The 18152-nt window shown below is 49.6% G+C and overlaps 1 protein-coding gene across 1 annotated transcript in view; it reads left to right on the top strand.

The window, feature by feature from the left end:
* The window catches only part of nbas (NBAS subunit of NRZ tethering complex), a 357427-nt gene that overhangs the window by 301061 nt on the left and 38214 nt on the right, over nucleotides 1–18152 (top strand). Inside the window, exons 49-50 of the mRNA XM_070885013.1 lie at nucleotides 4104–4243; nucleotides 13573–13717. Coding sequence (XP_070741114.1) covers nucleotides 4104–4243; nucleotides 13573–13717 — 285 coding nt within the window. The remainder of the gene's footprint in view (nucleotides 1–4103; nucleotides 4244–13572; nucleotides 13718–18152) is intronic.

Here is an 18152-nt window from a genome sequence, read left to right as displayed (position 1 = left end):
CCCTTCCCTCTCCTCTCCCCCATCCCTCTCCACTCTCCCCCTTCCCTCTCCTCTCCCCCTTCCCTCTCCTCTCCCCCTTCCCTCTCCTCTCCCCCTTCCCCCCTCTCCCCCTTCCCCCTCCTCTCCCCCTTCCCCCTCCTCTCCCCCTTCCCCCTCCTCTCCCCCTTCCCCCTCCTCTCCCCCTTCCCCCTCCTCTCCCCCTTCCCCCTCCTCTCCCCCTTCCCCTCCTCTCCCCCTTTCCCGTCCCCCTTCCCCGTCCCCCCTCACTCTTCCCCATCACTCTCCCCCCCCCCCGCTCTCTCTTCCCCATCTCTTTCCCCCCTCTCTCTTTTTCCCCCTCTCTCTCCCCCCTCCCTTTTCTCTCTCTCCCCCCTCCCTCTCTCTCTCTCTCCCCCCTCCCTCTCTCTCTCTCCCCCTCTCTCTCTCTCCCCCTCCCCCTCTCTCTCTCTCTTCCCCCCCCCCACTCTCACTCTCTCTCCCCCCTCACTCTCTCCCCCCCTCCCTCTCTACCCCCCTCCCTCTTTCCCCACCTCCCTTTCTCCTCCCTCTTTCCCCACCTCCCTTTCTCCTCCCTCTTTCCCCACCTCCCTTTCTCCTCCCTCTCCCCCCACCTCCCTTTCTCCTCCCTCTCCCCCCACCTCCCTTTCTCCTCCCTCTCCCCCCACCTCCCTTTCTCCTCCCTCTCCCCCCACCTCCCTTTCTCCTCCCTCTCCCCCCACCTCCCTTTCTCCTCCCTCTCCCCCCACCTCCCTTTCTCCTCCCTCTCCGCCCACCTCCCTTTCTCCTCCCTCTCCCCCCACCTCCCTCTCCCCCCACCTCCCTCTCCCCCTACCTCCCTCTCCCCCCACCTCCCTCTCCCCCCACCTCCCTCTCCCCCCACCTCCCTCTCCCCCCACCTCCCTCTCCCCCCACCTTCCTCTCCCCCCACCTCCCTCTCCCCCCACCTCCCTCTCCCCCCCCACCTCCCTCTCCCCCCCCCACCTCCCTCTCCCCCCCCACCTCCCTCTCCCCCCCCCACCTCCCTCTCCCCCCCACCTCCCTCTCCCCCCCCACCTCCCTCTCCCCCCCACCTCCCTCTCCCCCCCACCTCCCTCTCCCCCCTCCCCTCCCTCTGCCCCCCATCTCCCCCCCCACCTCTCTCCTCCCTCTCCCCACCTCCCTCGCCCCCCCTCCCTCTCCCCCCGCACCTGTCTTCCCCCCCCACCTGTCTTCCCCCCCCCATCCCCCTCTTTCCCCCCCCTCTTTCTTTCCCCCCTCTCCCTTCTCCTCCCCCCACCCCTCGCTGTCAGAAGCACAGACATAAACCGAGAGAGAGAGACACACTGGGGGACCCCGTCCCAGCACACTGTTGGAGGGCATCGGTGAGTAGAAACTTAATTTTTTATTTATTGATTTTTTTTTTTTATTATTATTTTTTAGGGTTTTTTGATTGATTTATTGGTTGATTTATTTATCATTTATTTTTGATGATGGCTCTTTATTTGTAAAAGTGATGTGTTTCATGAGCACCAGTTCAAACTATCACAGGACTGGAGAGTGGAGAGCACCAGTTCAAACTGTCACAGCAGAGAGTGGAGAGCACCAGTTCAAACTGTCACAGGACGGGAGAGTGGAGAGCACCAGTTCAAACTGTCACAGGAGAGAGAGTGGAGAGCACCAGTTCAAACTGTCACAGGATGGGAGAGTGGAGAGCACCAGTTCAAACCGTCACAGGAGAGAGAGTGGAGAGCACCAGTTCAAACTGTCACAGGATGGGAGAGTGGAGAGCACCAGTTCAAACTGTCACAGGAGAGAGAGTGGAGAGCACCAGTTCAAACTGTCACAGGAGAGAGAGTGGAGAGCACCAGTTCCAACTATCACAGGATGGGAGAGTGGAGAGCACCAGTTCAAACTGTCACAGGAGAGAGAGTGGAGAGCACCAGTTCCAACTGTCACACGTCAGAGAGTGGAGAGCACCAGTTCAAACTGTCACAGGATGGGAGAGTGGAGAGCACCAGTTCAAACTGTCACAGGATGGGAGAGTGGAGAGCACCAGTTCAAACTGTCACAGGAGAGAGAGTGGAGAGCACCAGTTCCAACTGTCACAGGAGAGAGAGTGGAGAGCACCAGTTCAAACTATCACAGGAGAGAGAGTGGAGAGCACCAGTTCCAACTGTCACAGGACGGGAGAGTGGAGAGCACCAGTTCAAACTATCACAGGAGAGAGAGTGGAGAGCACCAGTTCCAACTGTCACACGTCAGAGAGTGGAGAGCACCAGTTCAAACTGTCACAGGATGGGAGAGTGGAGAGCACCAGTTCAAACTGTCACAGGATGGGAGAGTGGAGAGCACCAGTTCCAACTGTCGCAGGAGCATCCAGTCGTGCCCCGGTAACTGGCCCCAAAGGAAGTGGAGTGTGGGAAATTGCACTCTGCTTCCATTGAGGGGTGGTAAGGTCAATTCTGCGGCGGGGGCAGGACTTCTAGGCTGGGGGCTAAAATTCCCTGCCCCAGAAGGTTACCGCCCCCAAGATGGGAGCCTGTGCGGGGAGGCAGAGAGTAAGTTGAGGGAAGACGGGGGCGGGGGATGGAGGGGAGAGTGGTGGAGGTGGGGGGGGTGCGGAGAAACCCAGGGCGGGGGACAGGAGGGGTCACATTGCAGCGGAGGTCTGGGGGGGCGAAGTGTGTTGGAGGGGCGGGTCTGGGGGCTCTGTGCCTCGGTGCGGGGAGTGTTCGGAGTTGGGTGGATGGGTTGACTGCGCAGATGGCGGTTGGTGGATGTGGTGTGATTGGCGTCGCGGGGGCGTGGCTCCGGGGTGGCCAGGGCTGGGGGCTCGAAATCCGGGAGTGTTCGGCATTTGGGAAGGATTCGAGGATTCTGACAGGACGGGGCGGGTTGGGTGCGGGGGGAGTGTTCCCGGTGTTGGGTGGGTCCGGAGCCGGGGGGGGGGGCACGCTCTTGGGATGGGGGGTGTGGGCTGTTTGGGGCTGGGATTGGGAGAGACTTCTTCACTCGGGGAGTTGTTGGCCTGTGGGGTTCCCTGCCGCGGAGAGTTGTTGATGCCAGTTCGTTGGATGTGTTCGGAAGGGAGTTGGATGTGGTCCTTGCGGCTGGGGGGGGTCGGGCGGGTGTGGGGGGGAGGTGCTGGGGTGAATGATCAGCCGTGATCTTGTTGAATGGTGGTGCAGGCTCGAAGGGCCGAATGGCCTACTCCTGCACCTATTTTCTATGTTTCTATGTTTGTAAACTCCCCCGCCCCCCCCCCCCCGCCCCAAACTATCTTTCCTTTCACTTGATTTCTAAGTGTAGGCAAGGTTTTTCTGAGCATACAAAAATCTACACTTACTCCATTCTAAGTTAGTTTGGAGTAAGTTTTCGCTGCCTAAACTTGAAAAACAGGCGTAAGTGGCCGGACGTGCCCCTTTTGGAAAATAAAATCTGTTCTAAAAATGAAACTGTTCTAACTCACTAGAACTGGAGCAAACTAAATGCCGAGAATTGCAATTTCTAAGATACTCCATTCTAAACTAGTTGCTCCAAAAAAATTGGAGCAACTCAGGCCGAAACTTGACCCCTATGTTCTACAAGTCTTGGGACTGCTTGGAATCAGGGATTTGTTTTGTAATGCTGAACTCCATTATAGCTTTAGAAAGCAACAGTTGAACCAACTACGAAAGTATTCTCTCTCCCTATCTGTGTTTGATGCATTGTTTATATCTGTGACACGTGATTAGTTTAAAGCATTTTTAAGGTTCAAAAATATAACCTTGTATTGAATGAGGATTATACCACAACACAAATATTTCAGATTGTGATTTGCTGTTATTTAGAAAATGCTGTGAATTAAATATTATATGGGTCTATCCAGTTCTGCTTTGTAATATTGATTGTAACATTTATCACCAAAAATAATTTTTGTTGGTGTCATATGATATCAAATTCTCATTGTAGAAAACAGAGGATACCAACCATATAAATGTTACAGCAGAAACTGAATCTTTGTCCTTAGGGGGAGGTGAAACAAACGGCAATTTTCTCAACAGTAATTTAGTGCAGAGATGCTTACTGCAGAGTGTTAAAGTATTCTATAAATCTATGTTTGTATAATGTTCTGTCATCGTCAGGTTAATGTAAGTGACGTTGAGAATGAAGAGAAACGTTTCCAGCTCTTTTTGGAGTTGCTTGACTCGAGTAACCAAGGGATCGAATTTCAGCATTTGGTGCTGCTCCTTCAGGCCTGGCCGCCCATGAACAACGAAGACATGTAAGTGTCAGTGTGTGTGAAGGTGTGCTGTTATCTACAATAGTTACAGCAACAGGTCCAGGGAATACTGGAAATTATAAGGCTGTAATACATAAATATACATAATCAATTAAACATTTAATAATGCAGCTGTGCCCATTTATCTGCAGGATGCTTTTTAATGAATTCCAGGGAAATTTCCAGCTTGGACTAGATTTGTACAGTCTGCCTTCCTATGATTTAGGAAGATAGGAACAGGAGCAGGCCATTCAGCCCCTTGTCTCTGAGGCAGTCCCTTGGAGTCGAGGATGACTTACTTCCACACTAAAAATGAATTCTCATGTGATTGATGAGTCCTGTGCGGGACCTACAGTCTCTGTCACAGGTGGAGCAGACAGTGGTAAAGAAACAGGTGGGTGGAGTGCTTAGGTTGCTGTGCGCTCCTTCCGCTGTTTGCGCTTGGCTTCAGCATGTTCACGGCGAAGAGACTCGAGGTGCTCAGCTTCTCCTCCACTTTGTGCGGTCTTGGGCAAGGGACTCCCAGGTGTCGGTGGGGATGTTGCACTTTTCAAGGAGGCTTTGAGGGTGTCCTTGAAGTGTTTCCTCTACCCACCTTGGGTTCGCTTGCCGTGTCGTAGCTCCGAGTAGAATGCCTTTCAATTAGATCATGGCTGATCTGTATCTTAACTTCATTTACCCCGCCTTGGTTCCATACTCTTTAATACACTAACAAAAATCTATCTATCTCAGTCTTGAAAGTTTCAATTAACCTGGTCCCAACAGCTTTTTGATTTGATTTTCCACTACGCTTTGATTTATTGAGTTTTTATTAACACCGGTCAAGACAAATATGTAGAAATATATGGGTGAACTTTGAAGGGCATACAGCAACAGAAAATTATTTCAGCTGAATTAGAAAGTGAAACAAAAGCACAGTAATTTGATTACAAATTGAGGCAAAACATAGGCAAGTTTTCTTCAGTGTATATCTGCTGAAAACCTTTTTATTATTTTTCCATTTATTTTTATTTTGTTTAACACAGATATACTTGATAGTGCACAGTGTAAATGGTACAGTATACTTTGGTGGTAAGTGAGTTTTACTGAGTGTATTGGATTGTGGATAAGCTTAGAAGTGACAATGGTGTTAATGTATACTACTGCGCTTACCTGCTATGTCACTCGAAATTGGTTGTGCCATCAGAGCTTTGGTAGCTACCTTTCTACTCCACATGCTTGCTGTATTTAGGTGAGGGCGAGCAGAGGGAGGAGAGAGGGTAGGGGGACGATATGGTAACCAGCAACTGCCAGGAACAGAGATTAAATTTTTCCTGTTTCATCCTCATGGATTATTTTACAATCTATCTAACCCCAGCAAACAAAAGCATTTCTATTAGTATTCTAAAAACAATACAATAGCACATATTTTCTGTTTGTCTCATCATTCATTCTTGTGACCCATATTGACATCAGATGCTTCAATTCACTCGCATTGCAGCGCCACACTTGTTCGGATTTCATATTCAACAAATTACAATTTTGTTATAAAATGCAACCAGAATTTACAAGTAAACCAGAACCTGAACCAATCAAATTACTTCAAAGAAATTTCAAATTACTTTCAGCCACTGATACTTCTCTGCAGCTTAAATTTCCAGTGTTCAAAGTAACTTTTTTAAGATAATCAAGACATAAAAAAACTTACATTTCTCAATAACATGACTAAGCTTAACTATAAAACTCATTTTTTATCTTTACCGACCTCTGCCCCCGTCTTTCACAACCTCAGGATATCCCGAAGCATTTTACAGCCAATGAAATACAGGTACAGCGTCGACAACCCGGAAGCCTCGGGACCGAGGCCACTCCAGATTCTGTGTATTTCCAGACTTCGGGATGTCTTTTTGATGTCCCGAGTCCGGAAACACCTGGGCCAAGGTGGGTAGAGAGGAGGTGGCGGTTGTGGGGGGGGAGGGCAGTCGGCTTGAGGCGGGGGAGAGGTCGGTGGGGGCCCGAGGCGGGGGAATCCAGTGGGGGAGGGCAGTGGCGGCTGGTCCGGATTCCGGAACATTTTCCGAATTCTGGAACAGTATAGATTCCAGAACTCTGGATTTTTGACGCTGTACCTGTACTCTAAATGTAGACAATGTTATAATTTTCATTTAACATTTTTATTTGTAAGCCCCAATTGTTTTGCAAAGCCTGGAGTTGAGGTTGATATTCTTGTCACTGCTCTCTCTCTGTCACCTGAAGAGTTTCCAACTACCCAGTGCCTGCATTTGCCAGAATGTTGCAGTCTGGGCAAACATATCTTTGAATATCCTGCATCAGTATGATTCTCTGCATCCAACTGCCAGCATGCTTTTCTCAGCATTTAACAGTATTTGTTGGTTTGTTTTTCCAAGTGATTTGAAATTCAACTGGGCAAAAAAATTCAACAGCTATTTCAGATAAACTTCAGAGAAAACAAGCCCAAGAGAGTGGCGCTGTATAGAAAGGCAATACACATGTCATGTTTCAGGATTTTAGATTTTTTTTTCTTCATAGAAAGCAGTTGGGAATGAGTAACATTTAAATTTTGCATTTTAAAACCATGAATTTGAACAGGTTTAAAAAAAAAACATGGGTTGCAGGCGTCAGATGTGTATTAAAGTCAGATGAGCTATTTTGTGAAATGAACAGCTCATAGTCTATTTCAAACTGATATAATAAGGGTCAATTGCATAGTTCCTGGCCTATTAATCCCTTATTCATTTTGAGGATCGTAAAATATATATTTTTTAGACTGTCACCCAAGGACGGAGAGGTTGCCAGTTTTATTGACAATCCTACTGGCAAATCACTGATTGCAATCCTACTGGCAAATCACTTAAGACAGTCAGGATCACACAGCTGATCAGAAAAAAAGTTAAGCAAACCTGCTAATAGGGATAGTGTGGCCTTGTTTTATTATTTATCTTGTTCTTAGTTGCATCTGTGTGAGATTTGATTACATCTATTACGTGTACATTCACGTGCTCTCTGTAAAATGAAGCAGCTTAACAATTCTCATCTATCTTTGTCTCACTAAGTTTTTTAGTCCACCTTCAAAAAAATTGGAGATGGTCACTTGAGGACACGATATCAAAGTTCTATCACATGGGGATCTTATTTTTACACCCCGGTGTTATGCTATCATTTAATTCGATATTGGGCAGAATGGGCATGTGTTTGAGCATTTGACGCTTGGACCATTTGCGTGAGTGACCACCTGTAACTTAGAGAATATCTAAAGTAGGTCAGAAACTCCAAACCTGTAACAATTGTTGACAGCTACCAAGAACCCTGATTTACACTAGTGATAAAGGGGATTTAAAATGTTTTGGGCTGGATTTTTGGCTTTGCTCACTTCAGGGTGGTAATGACGGCAGGACGGTAAAGTATGCACCCGGGAACAGTTTGCGCCTCAATTAGCAAAATTTGGTCTCTGAGTGTGTGGCGAAGCGCTAAAGGAGGCATTGCACATCTCTCTCAGACCACTAGGCCGGCTGAGAATGCAAAAATCCCGAGCTGAACAGCCGGCCTCGGGGCGTTGAGAGGACCGGAGAGAGAAAAAAACCTGTATTTAAAAAAAAAACACACCAAAACATTCCCAATAAATAACTCGCGCCCCACGACATAAATGTGATTAACACCTGTGCTTTGCTTATAGCTAGAATTCAAAACCTATCATTATTTACAGTAACATTAAGTTATGCAACTGTGTCTGTTGTGTTTGCAACATTTTCTGTGTTTATTCCAGATTTCTGCCTTTTACAGTTTTTTTTCGCTTTTCCTCTGTTTTGTTTCATGTGTCTTTTCACTGACTTACTCAGCTATTCGCATGCTCTTTAGTCATTTAATGCCTTTTAATTGCCTCAGAGATTCTTCATACATCATTCACCAGGTTTCAATTTATTGAAGCTTTTCAGAAAAATTTAAGTTATTCAACCCATTATCTTCTTTCTTCTTTCCTTTTGTTTTATTCAGTTCCATTAAACAGTTCATTTATCGTCAAGTATCCAGTTCGAATGGTCTGAAATGTTAAGCTGTCTCTTCTCTTTACAGATGCTGCATAATTCCAACATTTTATTTTTATAGTTCCAATTTTCAGCATTTATAATTCATTTTTATTTCTAATTGAGTCCAACAGGAAAGGCATGTTTTTTTGAGCAAAAATATTTTGCACTGAAACTACTTTCTAGACCATGCTAATGTTACCAGAACCAGGAGTCTCCACCCTCACCTTACTGCTGATAGATCCCAGAAATCTTCTGTTGTTAAAACACAGGATCCCCACCTCCTTGTGCTTTTTTTTTTTATTCGTTCACAGGAGGTGGATGTGGCTGGCAAGGCCAGCATTTATTTCCCATCCCTAATTTCCCTTGAGTAGGTGTTGGTGAGCTGCCTTCTTGAACCGCTGCAGTCCATATGGTGAAGGTACTCCCACAGTGATTTTGTAATAGTGGTTTGGTACAACTAAGTGGCTTGCTAGGCCATCTTAGAAGGCAGTTAAGAGTCAGTCACATTGCTGTGGTTCTGGAGACACATGTAGGCCAGACCAGGCAGATTTCCTTCTCGAAAGGACATTATTGAACCAGATGGGTTATTACAACAATCCAGTAGTTTCATGGTCACCATAACTGATACAGCTTTGTAATCCAGATTTATTTAATTAACTGAATTTAAATTCTCCCGCTGCCATGATGGGATTTGAACTCATGTCTGCAGATTATTAGTCGAGACCTCTGGATGACTAGTCCAGTAACATAACCACTATGCTACCATTCACGTTCTTTTGAATCCAAGGACACTGACATTAAGTCTTGTCAAAGCCTAGGACCACTCTGTAATGTCCCAAACACCAAGACCTTTCTTCCATGTTGCTAAACCTTCCCATGTTAGTAAGCCCCGCCATGCCAGTCCCCAAGTGCCATTGTGTCGATTGTGCGTAGCCTCAGCCTTAACCAAATTAAAAACCCATGTCACAATAATATTTTTCTATGTTTAAAACTCTTCCATCTGACAGCAAATCGTAAACTCTAACTGGCAGGCGACTACAATGAATGCTTGCCTGACATTGTCGGCAGCTATTATGCATACATGGAAATTATGAGCAGTGGAAAGTATAGCAGTGAATGTATTAATAAGATCACAATCTTAAACAGATGAGGTGTTACACCTTAGCTCATCCATTTGGAAAAGCAACAGTACTGCATCATATCATCCATTTCTCTCATAAATGGCTCCACTACTCTGCTTGACAGCCATTCATTATGTTGACAATTGTGAGAAAAAGGACGACGATCTAAGTGCTCAATATGCTATTTACACCCTCAATTCCTAAAGGTTGTTCTTCATCAGTGTTTAAAAATGCTAAGTGTTCTAGTATGGTAAATATACAACAGGAAAATGCCGACCACAGGTTCCAAAACCGATACTCCAAGTCAATATCATGTATAGACACTGAGAACAAAATTGAACTCAGCACTGACCTCTGGGGTACACCACTTCTAACCCATCTTCATCTAAGCCTCATTGGTAAACATTAAAAAGTCTAGATATTTCTTTAAAATCTCCAAGCTAATAGTTTATGGTGTTTCACGAATTTTCATGATAAAGTATGAATGCCTGAATTTTCATTCTGCTGCAACACGGCTTTGAAAACAGAGCAACTAGGACACAGTAGACTCACTCTTTCTCCTGTTCTTGCTTTCTCTCGACCAGTATTGCTCTGCCTCTGCCCAGCATGCTCTGTTTTCCCCCCCCCGCGCTCTGTTTCCCCCCCCCCCCGCGCTCTGTTTCCCCCCCCCCCGCGCTCTGTTTCCCCCCCCCCCGCGCTCTGTTTCCCCCCCCGCGCTCTGTTTCCCCCCCCGCGCTCTGTTTCCCCCCCCGCGCTCTGTTTCCCCCCCCGCGCTCTGTTTCCCCCCCCGCGCTCTGTTTCCCCCCCCGCGCTCTGTTTCCCCCCCCGCGCTCTGTTTCCCCCCCCGCGCTCTGTTTCCCCCCCCGCGCTCTGTTCCCCCCCCGCGCTCTGTTTCCCCCCCCGCGCTCTGTTTCCCCCCCCCCGCGCTCTGTTTCCCCCCCCCCCCGCGCTCTGTTTCCCCCCCCCGCGCTCTGTTTCCCCCCCCCCGCGCTCTGTTTCCCCCCCCCCCCGCGCTCTGTTTCCCCCCCCCCCCGCGCTCTGTTTCCCCCCCCCCCCGCGCTCTGTTTCCCCCCCCGCGCTCTGTTTCCCCCCCCGCGCTCTGTTTCCCCCCCCCCGCGCTCTGTTTCCCCCCCCCGCGCTCTGTTTCCCCCCCCCCCGCGCTCTGTTTCCCCCCCCCCGCGCTCTGTTTCCCCCCCCCCCGCGCTCTGTTTCCCCCCCCCCGCGCTCTGTTCCCCCCCCCCGCGCTCTGTTCCCCCCCCCCGCGCTCTGTTCCCCCCCCCCGCGCTCTGTTTCCCCCCCCCCGCGCTCTGTTCCCCCCCCCGCGCTCTGTTCCCCCCCCCGCGCTCTGTTCCCCCCCCCGCGCTCTGTTCCCCCCCCCGCGCTCTGTTCCCCCCCCCGCGCTCTGTTCCCCCCCCCGCGCTCTGTTCCCCCCCCCGCGCTCTGTTTCCCCCCCCCCGCGCTCTGTTTCCCCCCCCCCGCGCTCTGTTTCCCCCCCCCGCGCTCTGTTTCCCCCCCCCCGCGCTCTGTTTCCCCCCCCCCGCGCTCTGTTCCCCCCCCCCGCGCTCTGTTTCCCCCCCCCCGCGCTCTGTTTCCCCCCCCCCGCGCTCTGTTTCCCCCCCCCCGCGCTCTGTTCCCCCCCCCGCGCTCTGTTCCCCCCCCCGCGCTCTGTTCCCCCCCCCGCGCTCTGTTCCCCCCCCCGCGCTCTGTTCCCCCCCCCGCGCTCTGTTCCCCCCCCCGCGCTCTGTTCCCCCCCCCCGCGCTCTGTTCCCCCCCCCGCGCTCTGTTCCCCCCCCCGCGCTCTGTTCCCCCCCCCGCGCTCTGTTCCCCCCCCCGCGCTCTGTTCCCCCCCCCGCGCTCTGTTCCCCCCCCCGCGCTCTGTTCCCCCCCCCGCGCTCTGTTCCCCCCCCCGCGCTCTGTTCCCCCCCCCGCGCTCTGTTCCCCCCCCCGCGCTCTGTTCCCCCCCCCGCGCTCTGTTTCCCCCCCCGCGCTCTGTTTCCCCCCCCCCGCGCTCTGTTTCCCCCCCCCCGCGCTCTGTTTCCCCCCCCCCGCGCTCTGTTTCCCCCCCCCCCCGCGCTCTGTTTCCCCCCCCCCCCGCGCTCTGTTTCCCCCCCCCCCGCGCTCTGTTTCCCCCCCCGCGCTCTGTTCCCCCCCCGCGCTCTGTTCCCCCCCCCCGCGCTCTGTTCCCCCCCCCCGCGCTCTGTTCCCCCCCCCGCGCTCTGTTTCCCCCCCCCCGCGCTCTGTTTCCCCCCCCCCGCGCTCTGTTCCCCCCCCCGCGCTCTGTTCCCCCCCCCGCGCTCTGTTCCCCCCCCCGCGCTCTGTTCCCCCCCCCGCGCTCTGTTCCCCCCCCCGCGCTCTGTTCCCCCCCCCGCGCTCTGTTCCCCCCCCCGCGCTCTGTTTCCCCCCCCCGCGCTCTGTTCCCCCCCCCGCGCTCTGTTCCCCCCCCCCGCGCTCTGTTCCCCCCCCCCGCGCTCTGTTCCCCCCCCCCCGCGCTCTGTTCCCCCCCCCCGCGCTCTGTTCCCCCCCCCCGCGCTCTGTTCCCCCCCCCCGCGCTCTGTTCCCCCCCCCCGCGCTCTGTTCCCCCCCCCCGCGCTCTGTTCCCCCCCCCCGCGCTCTGTTCCCCCCCCCCGCGCTCTGTTCCCCCCCCCCCGCGCTCTGTTCCCCCACCCCGCGCTCTGTTCCCCCACCCCGCGCTCTGTTCCCCCCCCCCGCGCTCTGTTCCCCCCCCCGCGCTCTGTTCCCCCCTCTCCCCCCCCCCTCCCCGCTCTGTTTTCTCCTCCCCCCCCCCCCCGCCACGCTTGGTGTCACTCTCCCCCACCCCCCCTTCCAACACGTTCTATTTCGTTTCTCCCCACCCCCACCCCCACATCCTATCTTGTGTGTGTGCATCCCCACCTTCGCTCTGCTGAGTTTTTAAAAACTGAATACTGAAAAGGTGCAATAAAATTAAAACAGAAAATGCTCAACGGTCTGTCAGCAGCAGAAATGAGAAAAGGCAGTCAATATGACATTTCTCTGAAGAACCTGCTGTGTATTTCCAACCTAATTTGTTCCTGTTTTAAGTTGGCACTGACTGGAGATCAATGGTAACATATAGTAACCCTTATTCTTTTAAATAAAGAATTTAACTATTTCTGGTGGAAGAGAAAAATGAAGAGGTATAAATTTGCCTCGGGTGGTTGTGCACAATGGCCGGTATTGGATTGGCTGACCCTTAGACACAGATTTAATTCCATTGATGGCAATGGAGCTGAATGTCAGGCGCCACGTATAAGGGGAGGCCGATCCGATACCGCCCGTTTTACCACACGGCCTGAGATGAATTTCTAACACACATACTTTTACTGATAATGGACTGGATGTTGTTACTCTTGACACTAAATAATGTTACATTTTTTTCACATTTCTCTTGAGATTTATATTATTAATGAGATACTGTATTCGATGTTCCAGTGCAATATTTTTGCTCACTGCTGCATAGATTTATAATCAACACTCAACATGGATCTCCCATTGGGTAGGATGAAATTAATTTCCTCTGTAGCACAAGTAATACTCCAGATAGCTAAAGAAACCTGATTTAAAGGATCATAATCTTTTCAGGAATAAAATTACACTAGTGTTTATTTGGAGTAGCTGAAAATTGACATATGAGAGGGGAAGCATGAGCTTGTTAAATTTAATTTGACGACCACACTGAGGGAGGGGTGAAGCCATTGAGCGATTTGAACAAAAGGATGAGAGTTTTAAATTTGAGGCATTGCTGAACCGGGAGCAGAGAGTGATGGGTGAACGGGACTTGTTGCGAGTTCGGACACGGGCAGCAGTGCTTTGGATGAGCTGAAGTTTATGGAGGTGCAAGGCCAGCGGAGAGCATTGGAACAATCTGATGTGCAGGTCAGGAAAGCATGGATGTGGATTTCAGCAGCAGGTAGGCTGAGGCACGGGCAGAGACTGGTGATATTAAAGAGATGGAAATGCCTCTTTTTCACAGTTAGGTAAGGAGACCCGCCCCATCAAAACTCCACTAAACCGTAATAGAAACTATTTGTATCTGTGAATGGTAATAAAGCAGTACTGCAGAGCACAGAAAGTCGGATGTAACTTAAATCTTCAAATAATGTTTATGATGTACATTGCTGGAATATGCATGAAGCTTACCTGCCTAATTAAAAAAACTTCACCTCTACAGGACAAGTGAGAAGGATAATGCTTGGATTAAGCTTGTTGTTGCCATGTTGGTAAAGTGTGCCCCTGAACAGAAAGCTACCACTGGAAATGAAATACTTGCCATCTGCCGCTCTCTTTATTTGACAAAGCACAAACTACCATTTCCGGTAATTTTAGAATCTTCTTTCAAAGTTTTAATCTAATTTAATCTGTACTAATTGTATTCAAGGGTGTTGTGAAGCATAGCTCTGTTGGTACAAGTCCCACAGATTTACTGTTGGCAATCTAACCACAATTGACTGTGGCATTGCCTTCATATTAAAGTAATAAGTTTATATATTCTTGGAAAAAACTGAAGTTTCATGTGTTCCAATATAGTATATTGTTACCTGAGATAAGTTCAATTAGAACAGACTGGGGATTGAACTTGTGATCCCCCTAATCCTTATGATGCTGGTTGGTGCATTTATCCCAGAGGACCGAGATACCCTCTTGAGCTATGGCACCTGTCACTAGTCTGAAACCAATAACTGTGCCGATGTAAAATATAATGTGTCACATGCCTTCATAGGTCTCGGCATGTCCTATTGTACAGCCCCACAGAAATCTCCACAATGTTCCTGGTGTGTGGCATTCTCTATAATTTTGCCATCAGAAGTGAATCATTATGCAGCAGTGGAAGAGAATGCTAGTAGTGAACCCAAAGCTGATAAGTTTCCTGTTGTAGTAGAACTACAGCAAGGAAGACAAATCCGAAATACCTAATAAAAAGCAATTTTAATCATGGTCTCTTTGAGTACAAGCATTGCTGAAAACATGTTCCCAATGAACTGGCCCATCAAGCACTATGCCTCCCATTGCCCTCTACTTCATCTACTATTCCTGCTTATCTATTCATCTCTTACGTCAGGAATTTTCCCCAATACAATGAATTCTATACAAACTGGAACTGCAACTAAAATAATTTATTACTTAAAAGTGATTGATGTGCTCTAAATTATGTGTTTTTCTCCAGTGCTTCCCCTTTTGTGCTGTGTACAGTAAGTGTCAATATCTAGGAGAAGGTAGTAGGGATGTCTGAGTAGCTCCTGAGATGGAGATAGCCAATGGGTCATGAAATCTCTATTGATGCACACTTCCAGCATCGGCCACTGGATAGAGATGAGGTGGAAAGAGCAGAGCATGCCAGGGGATCGCAGAGATTCCGTAATTGTGACCATCTTCAAGAAAGGGGACAAGTCCGACTGCGATAATTACAGAGGAGTTTCCCTGCTGTCTGCCACAGGGAAAATCGTTTCAAGAATCCGACTCAATCGTCTCCTCCCAGTCGCTGAAGAGCTCCTCCCAGAGTCACAATGTGGATTCAGCCCACTAAGGGGCACAATGGAGATGATCTTCACCGCAAGACAAATCTAAGAAAAATGTAGGGAGCAGCACCAGCCTCTCTACGTGGCTTTCTTTGACTTCACAAAGGCCTTTGACTCTCTCCTTCTCAAATTCGACTGTCCTCAAAAATTCGTCACCATCCTCCGCCTGCTTCACGATGACATGCAAGCCATGATTCTTACTAACGGATCCACCACAGACCCAATACAAGTGCAGACCGGAGTCAAGGAAGGCTATGTTATCACACCAATGCTCTTCTCAATCTTCCTCGCTGCAATGCTCCATCTCACCCTTAACAAGCTCCCTGCTAAAGTGGTGTTAATCTACAGGACAAGCAGGAAATTATTCAACCCCCGATGCCTGCAGTCCAGATCCAAGGCTGCTCCAACCTCTGTCATTGAATTACAACATGCATTTGACTCTTGCATTTGTGCACACTCAGAGTCCGAATTCCAAACCATCGTTGACGCCTTCACTGAAGCATACAAGAGTCTGGGCCTCACATTAAACATCAGTAAGACAACGGTCCTCCACCAATCTGCCCCCGCCACACAGTTATTAAGATCCACAATGAGACCTTGGATAATGTAGACCACTTCCCACCTTGGGAGCCTTACTATCAGCAAGGGCAGACATCGATGACGCAGTCCAACACCGCCTCCAGTGTGCCAGTGCAGATTCGGTTGCCTGAGGAAAAGTGTTAAAAGACCAGGATCTCAAACCCAGCACCAAGCCGTGTCTATAGAGTGGTAGTGATACCCGCCGTCCTATATGCTTCAGAGACATGGGGCCAAACTTTCCCTAAGGCCCTCAACGCCCGATTGCCCACTGAGAAGCACCACTAATGTTCGGTGAAAAAAGCTGGTGAGAATTTCCATTTTAAAGGTAAAAGTAAGTAGAACTCATCGTCTGGCGAGAAAATGGGCGTTGCACACACATTCTCGGCAGTTGTCTCGGCGGGAAAGTGCAAAGTTAGACAAATGGGCGGTCGTTACCGGAATGGATGGTAAGTAGTAAAATTTAGTCCGAGGCTGCGGTTGGGCCTACGGAGGGGGGAAAACTTTAAAAAAAAATTTCATTAAAAAAAAAATAAACACGTACAAAGCATTCCCAAGACAGTTTTAACCCTATCGCCATGTTAAAATTTTAAAAACTGACCTAAATAACCTTTAACTTATCTTTCTTTGCAGGGTCTCCTCTTACCGCCCTGTAAAAGCAGCTTTTACAGGGCGGGTCTCTTGGCAATCTGGACGTCAGCGGTTGAGGCCAAACTTACGCCCTGGCGTTTGTTCTCGGCGTTGCATGTGGGCAGTTTGGTCTCCCGGTGGGCGCTTTCAGATGTGGGCGATAACGCTTAAAAACTTACCTGGAAACTCTCGGCGGGTGAAAAACCAGCTGTAACACCGAGAAAATCACGGAAAATGAAGCCGAAAGTCTGGCCCATGGACTATGTACAGTGGGCACCTCAAAGCACTGGAGAAGTACCACCAACATGCCTCCACAAGATCCTGCAAATTCGTTAGTGTTTTCTCTCAGGCCAACATCCCTAGCATCGAGTCATTGACCACGCTCGACCAGCTCCGGTGGGCGCGCCACATTGTCCGCATGCCAATGCTAGACTCCTGAAACAAGCACGTTACTCCGAGCTATGTCACAGCAGGCAAGCCCCAGGAGGGCAGAGAAAACGCTTTAAGGACACCCACAAAGTCTCCTTGAAAAAATGCAGCATCCCCACCAACTCTTGGGAATCCTTGGCCCAAGACTGCTCATGGTGGAGGAGGAGCATCTGAGAAGGCATCGAACACCTCGCGTCTCTTCGCTGGGAGCACGCGGAAGCCACGCACAAAAAGCGGAAGGAGCGTACAACAAATCAAACACCCCATCCATTTGTCCCTCCAAATACCATCTGCCCCACCTGTGACACAGCTTGTCGATCCTGCATCAGTTATCTTAGAACTCATTTTAGTGTGGAAGCAAGTCATCCTCGACTCCGGGGGACTGCCTAAGAAGAGGAGGTGGGAGCTACTGGGACGATTATTTTTACCCATTCTTTCCAACCTCCACAAACCTAACGGAGCTGACTCCAAATGTAGTTCATTTACCACTGACTCTGCTGAGATCATCCAACTTTGCACAAGTAGAGACGAAACCTAGATCCCTCCCGACTTGTATGGCGCAGCTGCTCACCACTTTAACTAAGCGAATGAGGAAGCCCCAATTGTCCCACCTACCAGCCTACATTTAATTATTAAAGTAAAATTGAACACTTAACATTGACTCCAAATCCAGTTGTCATTTTGTGATGTTTGAAACAGGACATTGAAACAGTTTATTTCATTGCTCAGCTCTCAGCCTTTGTTGTTCGTGCACCAGCATGGCTGCTGAAAATAAAGACTAAGGGGTTGAATTTCATTGGGACTTCACCCACTCCTCTGCCATTACTTCAATGCCAACCCACATGTTTAAACATTCTCTAAAATGGGAAGAGTTCCAGTTCCAGCACTAACATCCCTCACTTTGATGAGCACATAAAAAATCTACACATACATTATAAAATACTTGACAACAACTTGCATTTATATAGCACTCTCCACAGAAGCATACCAATTTGTGCCGAATTAGAGACTTTTTTTTGCAAGATTTGTAACTTATTTCCCATTGGACTTTTGCTAACAGTGGAGACTTTTACCCTATTGAAATTCGGGAGTTTAGTGCTAGCTGTTAAGGCCGATTCTGTGGAAACAATGGCGCCGCTTCGGTGAGGGCAAAAACATTATTTAGTTTTGTTTGAAGCAGGCGTTAGGCCATTAACATATTTAAGTAAGAGCCTAACGTCTGCTTTTGTTGCCTTTTGCAAATTTGGCTCATGTCTGAGGCAGCCAGCGCCAGCACTGTTTACTCCCAGAAAAACAAACGTTAATAGTGCTAAATGGGAAAAAAAGGTAAGTACTTGCCATTATCCTCTCCGACCTCACTCCCGGGTCCCTCAAATCCTGGCCCCGAGCCCCAACCTCGCCTTACCGATCCTGGCCCAGATCTTCCTCAATGTCCTTGCTGGGCATTCAACCATCCAGCGCTGGGCTGAATGCCACAATAATGATGATGAGCAGGCAGCACCAAGATCCGGTGCTGCCTGCGATCTTTTTATGGGTGCGAGCAAATATCGTCTCGTGGTGGCACCGCCCGTTTACGGACTGAATCGGATTTCTAAGCCCT

Source organism: Pristiophorus japonicus, chromosome 7, assembly GCF_044704955.1.
Source record: "Pristiophorus japonicus isolate sPriJap1 chromosome 7, sPriJap1.hap1, whole genome shotgun sequence".
NCBI lineage: Eukaryota > Metazoa > Chordata > Chondrichthyes > Pristiophoridae > Pristiophorus > Pristiophorus japonicus.
Note: the sequence above shows the minus strand (reverse complement) of the source record. Positions and strands in the feature narration are given on the sequence as shown.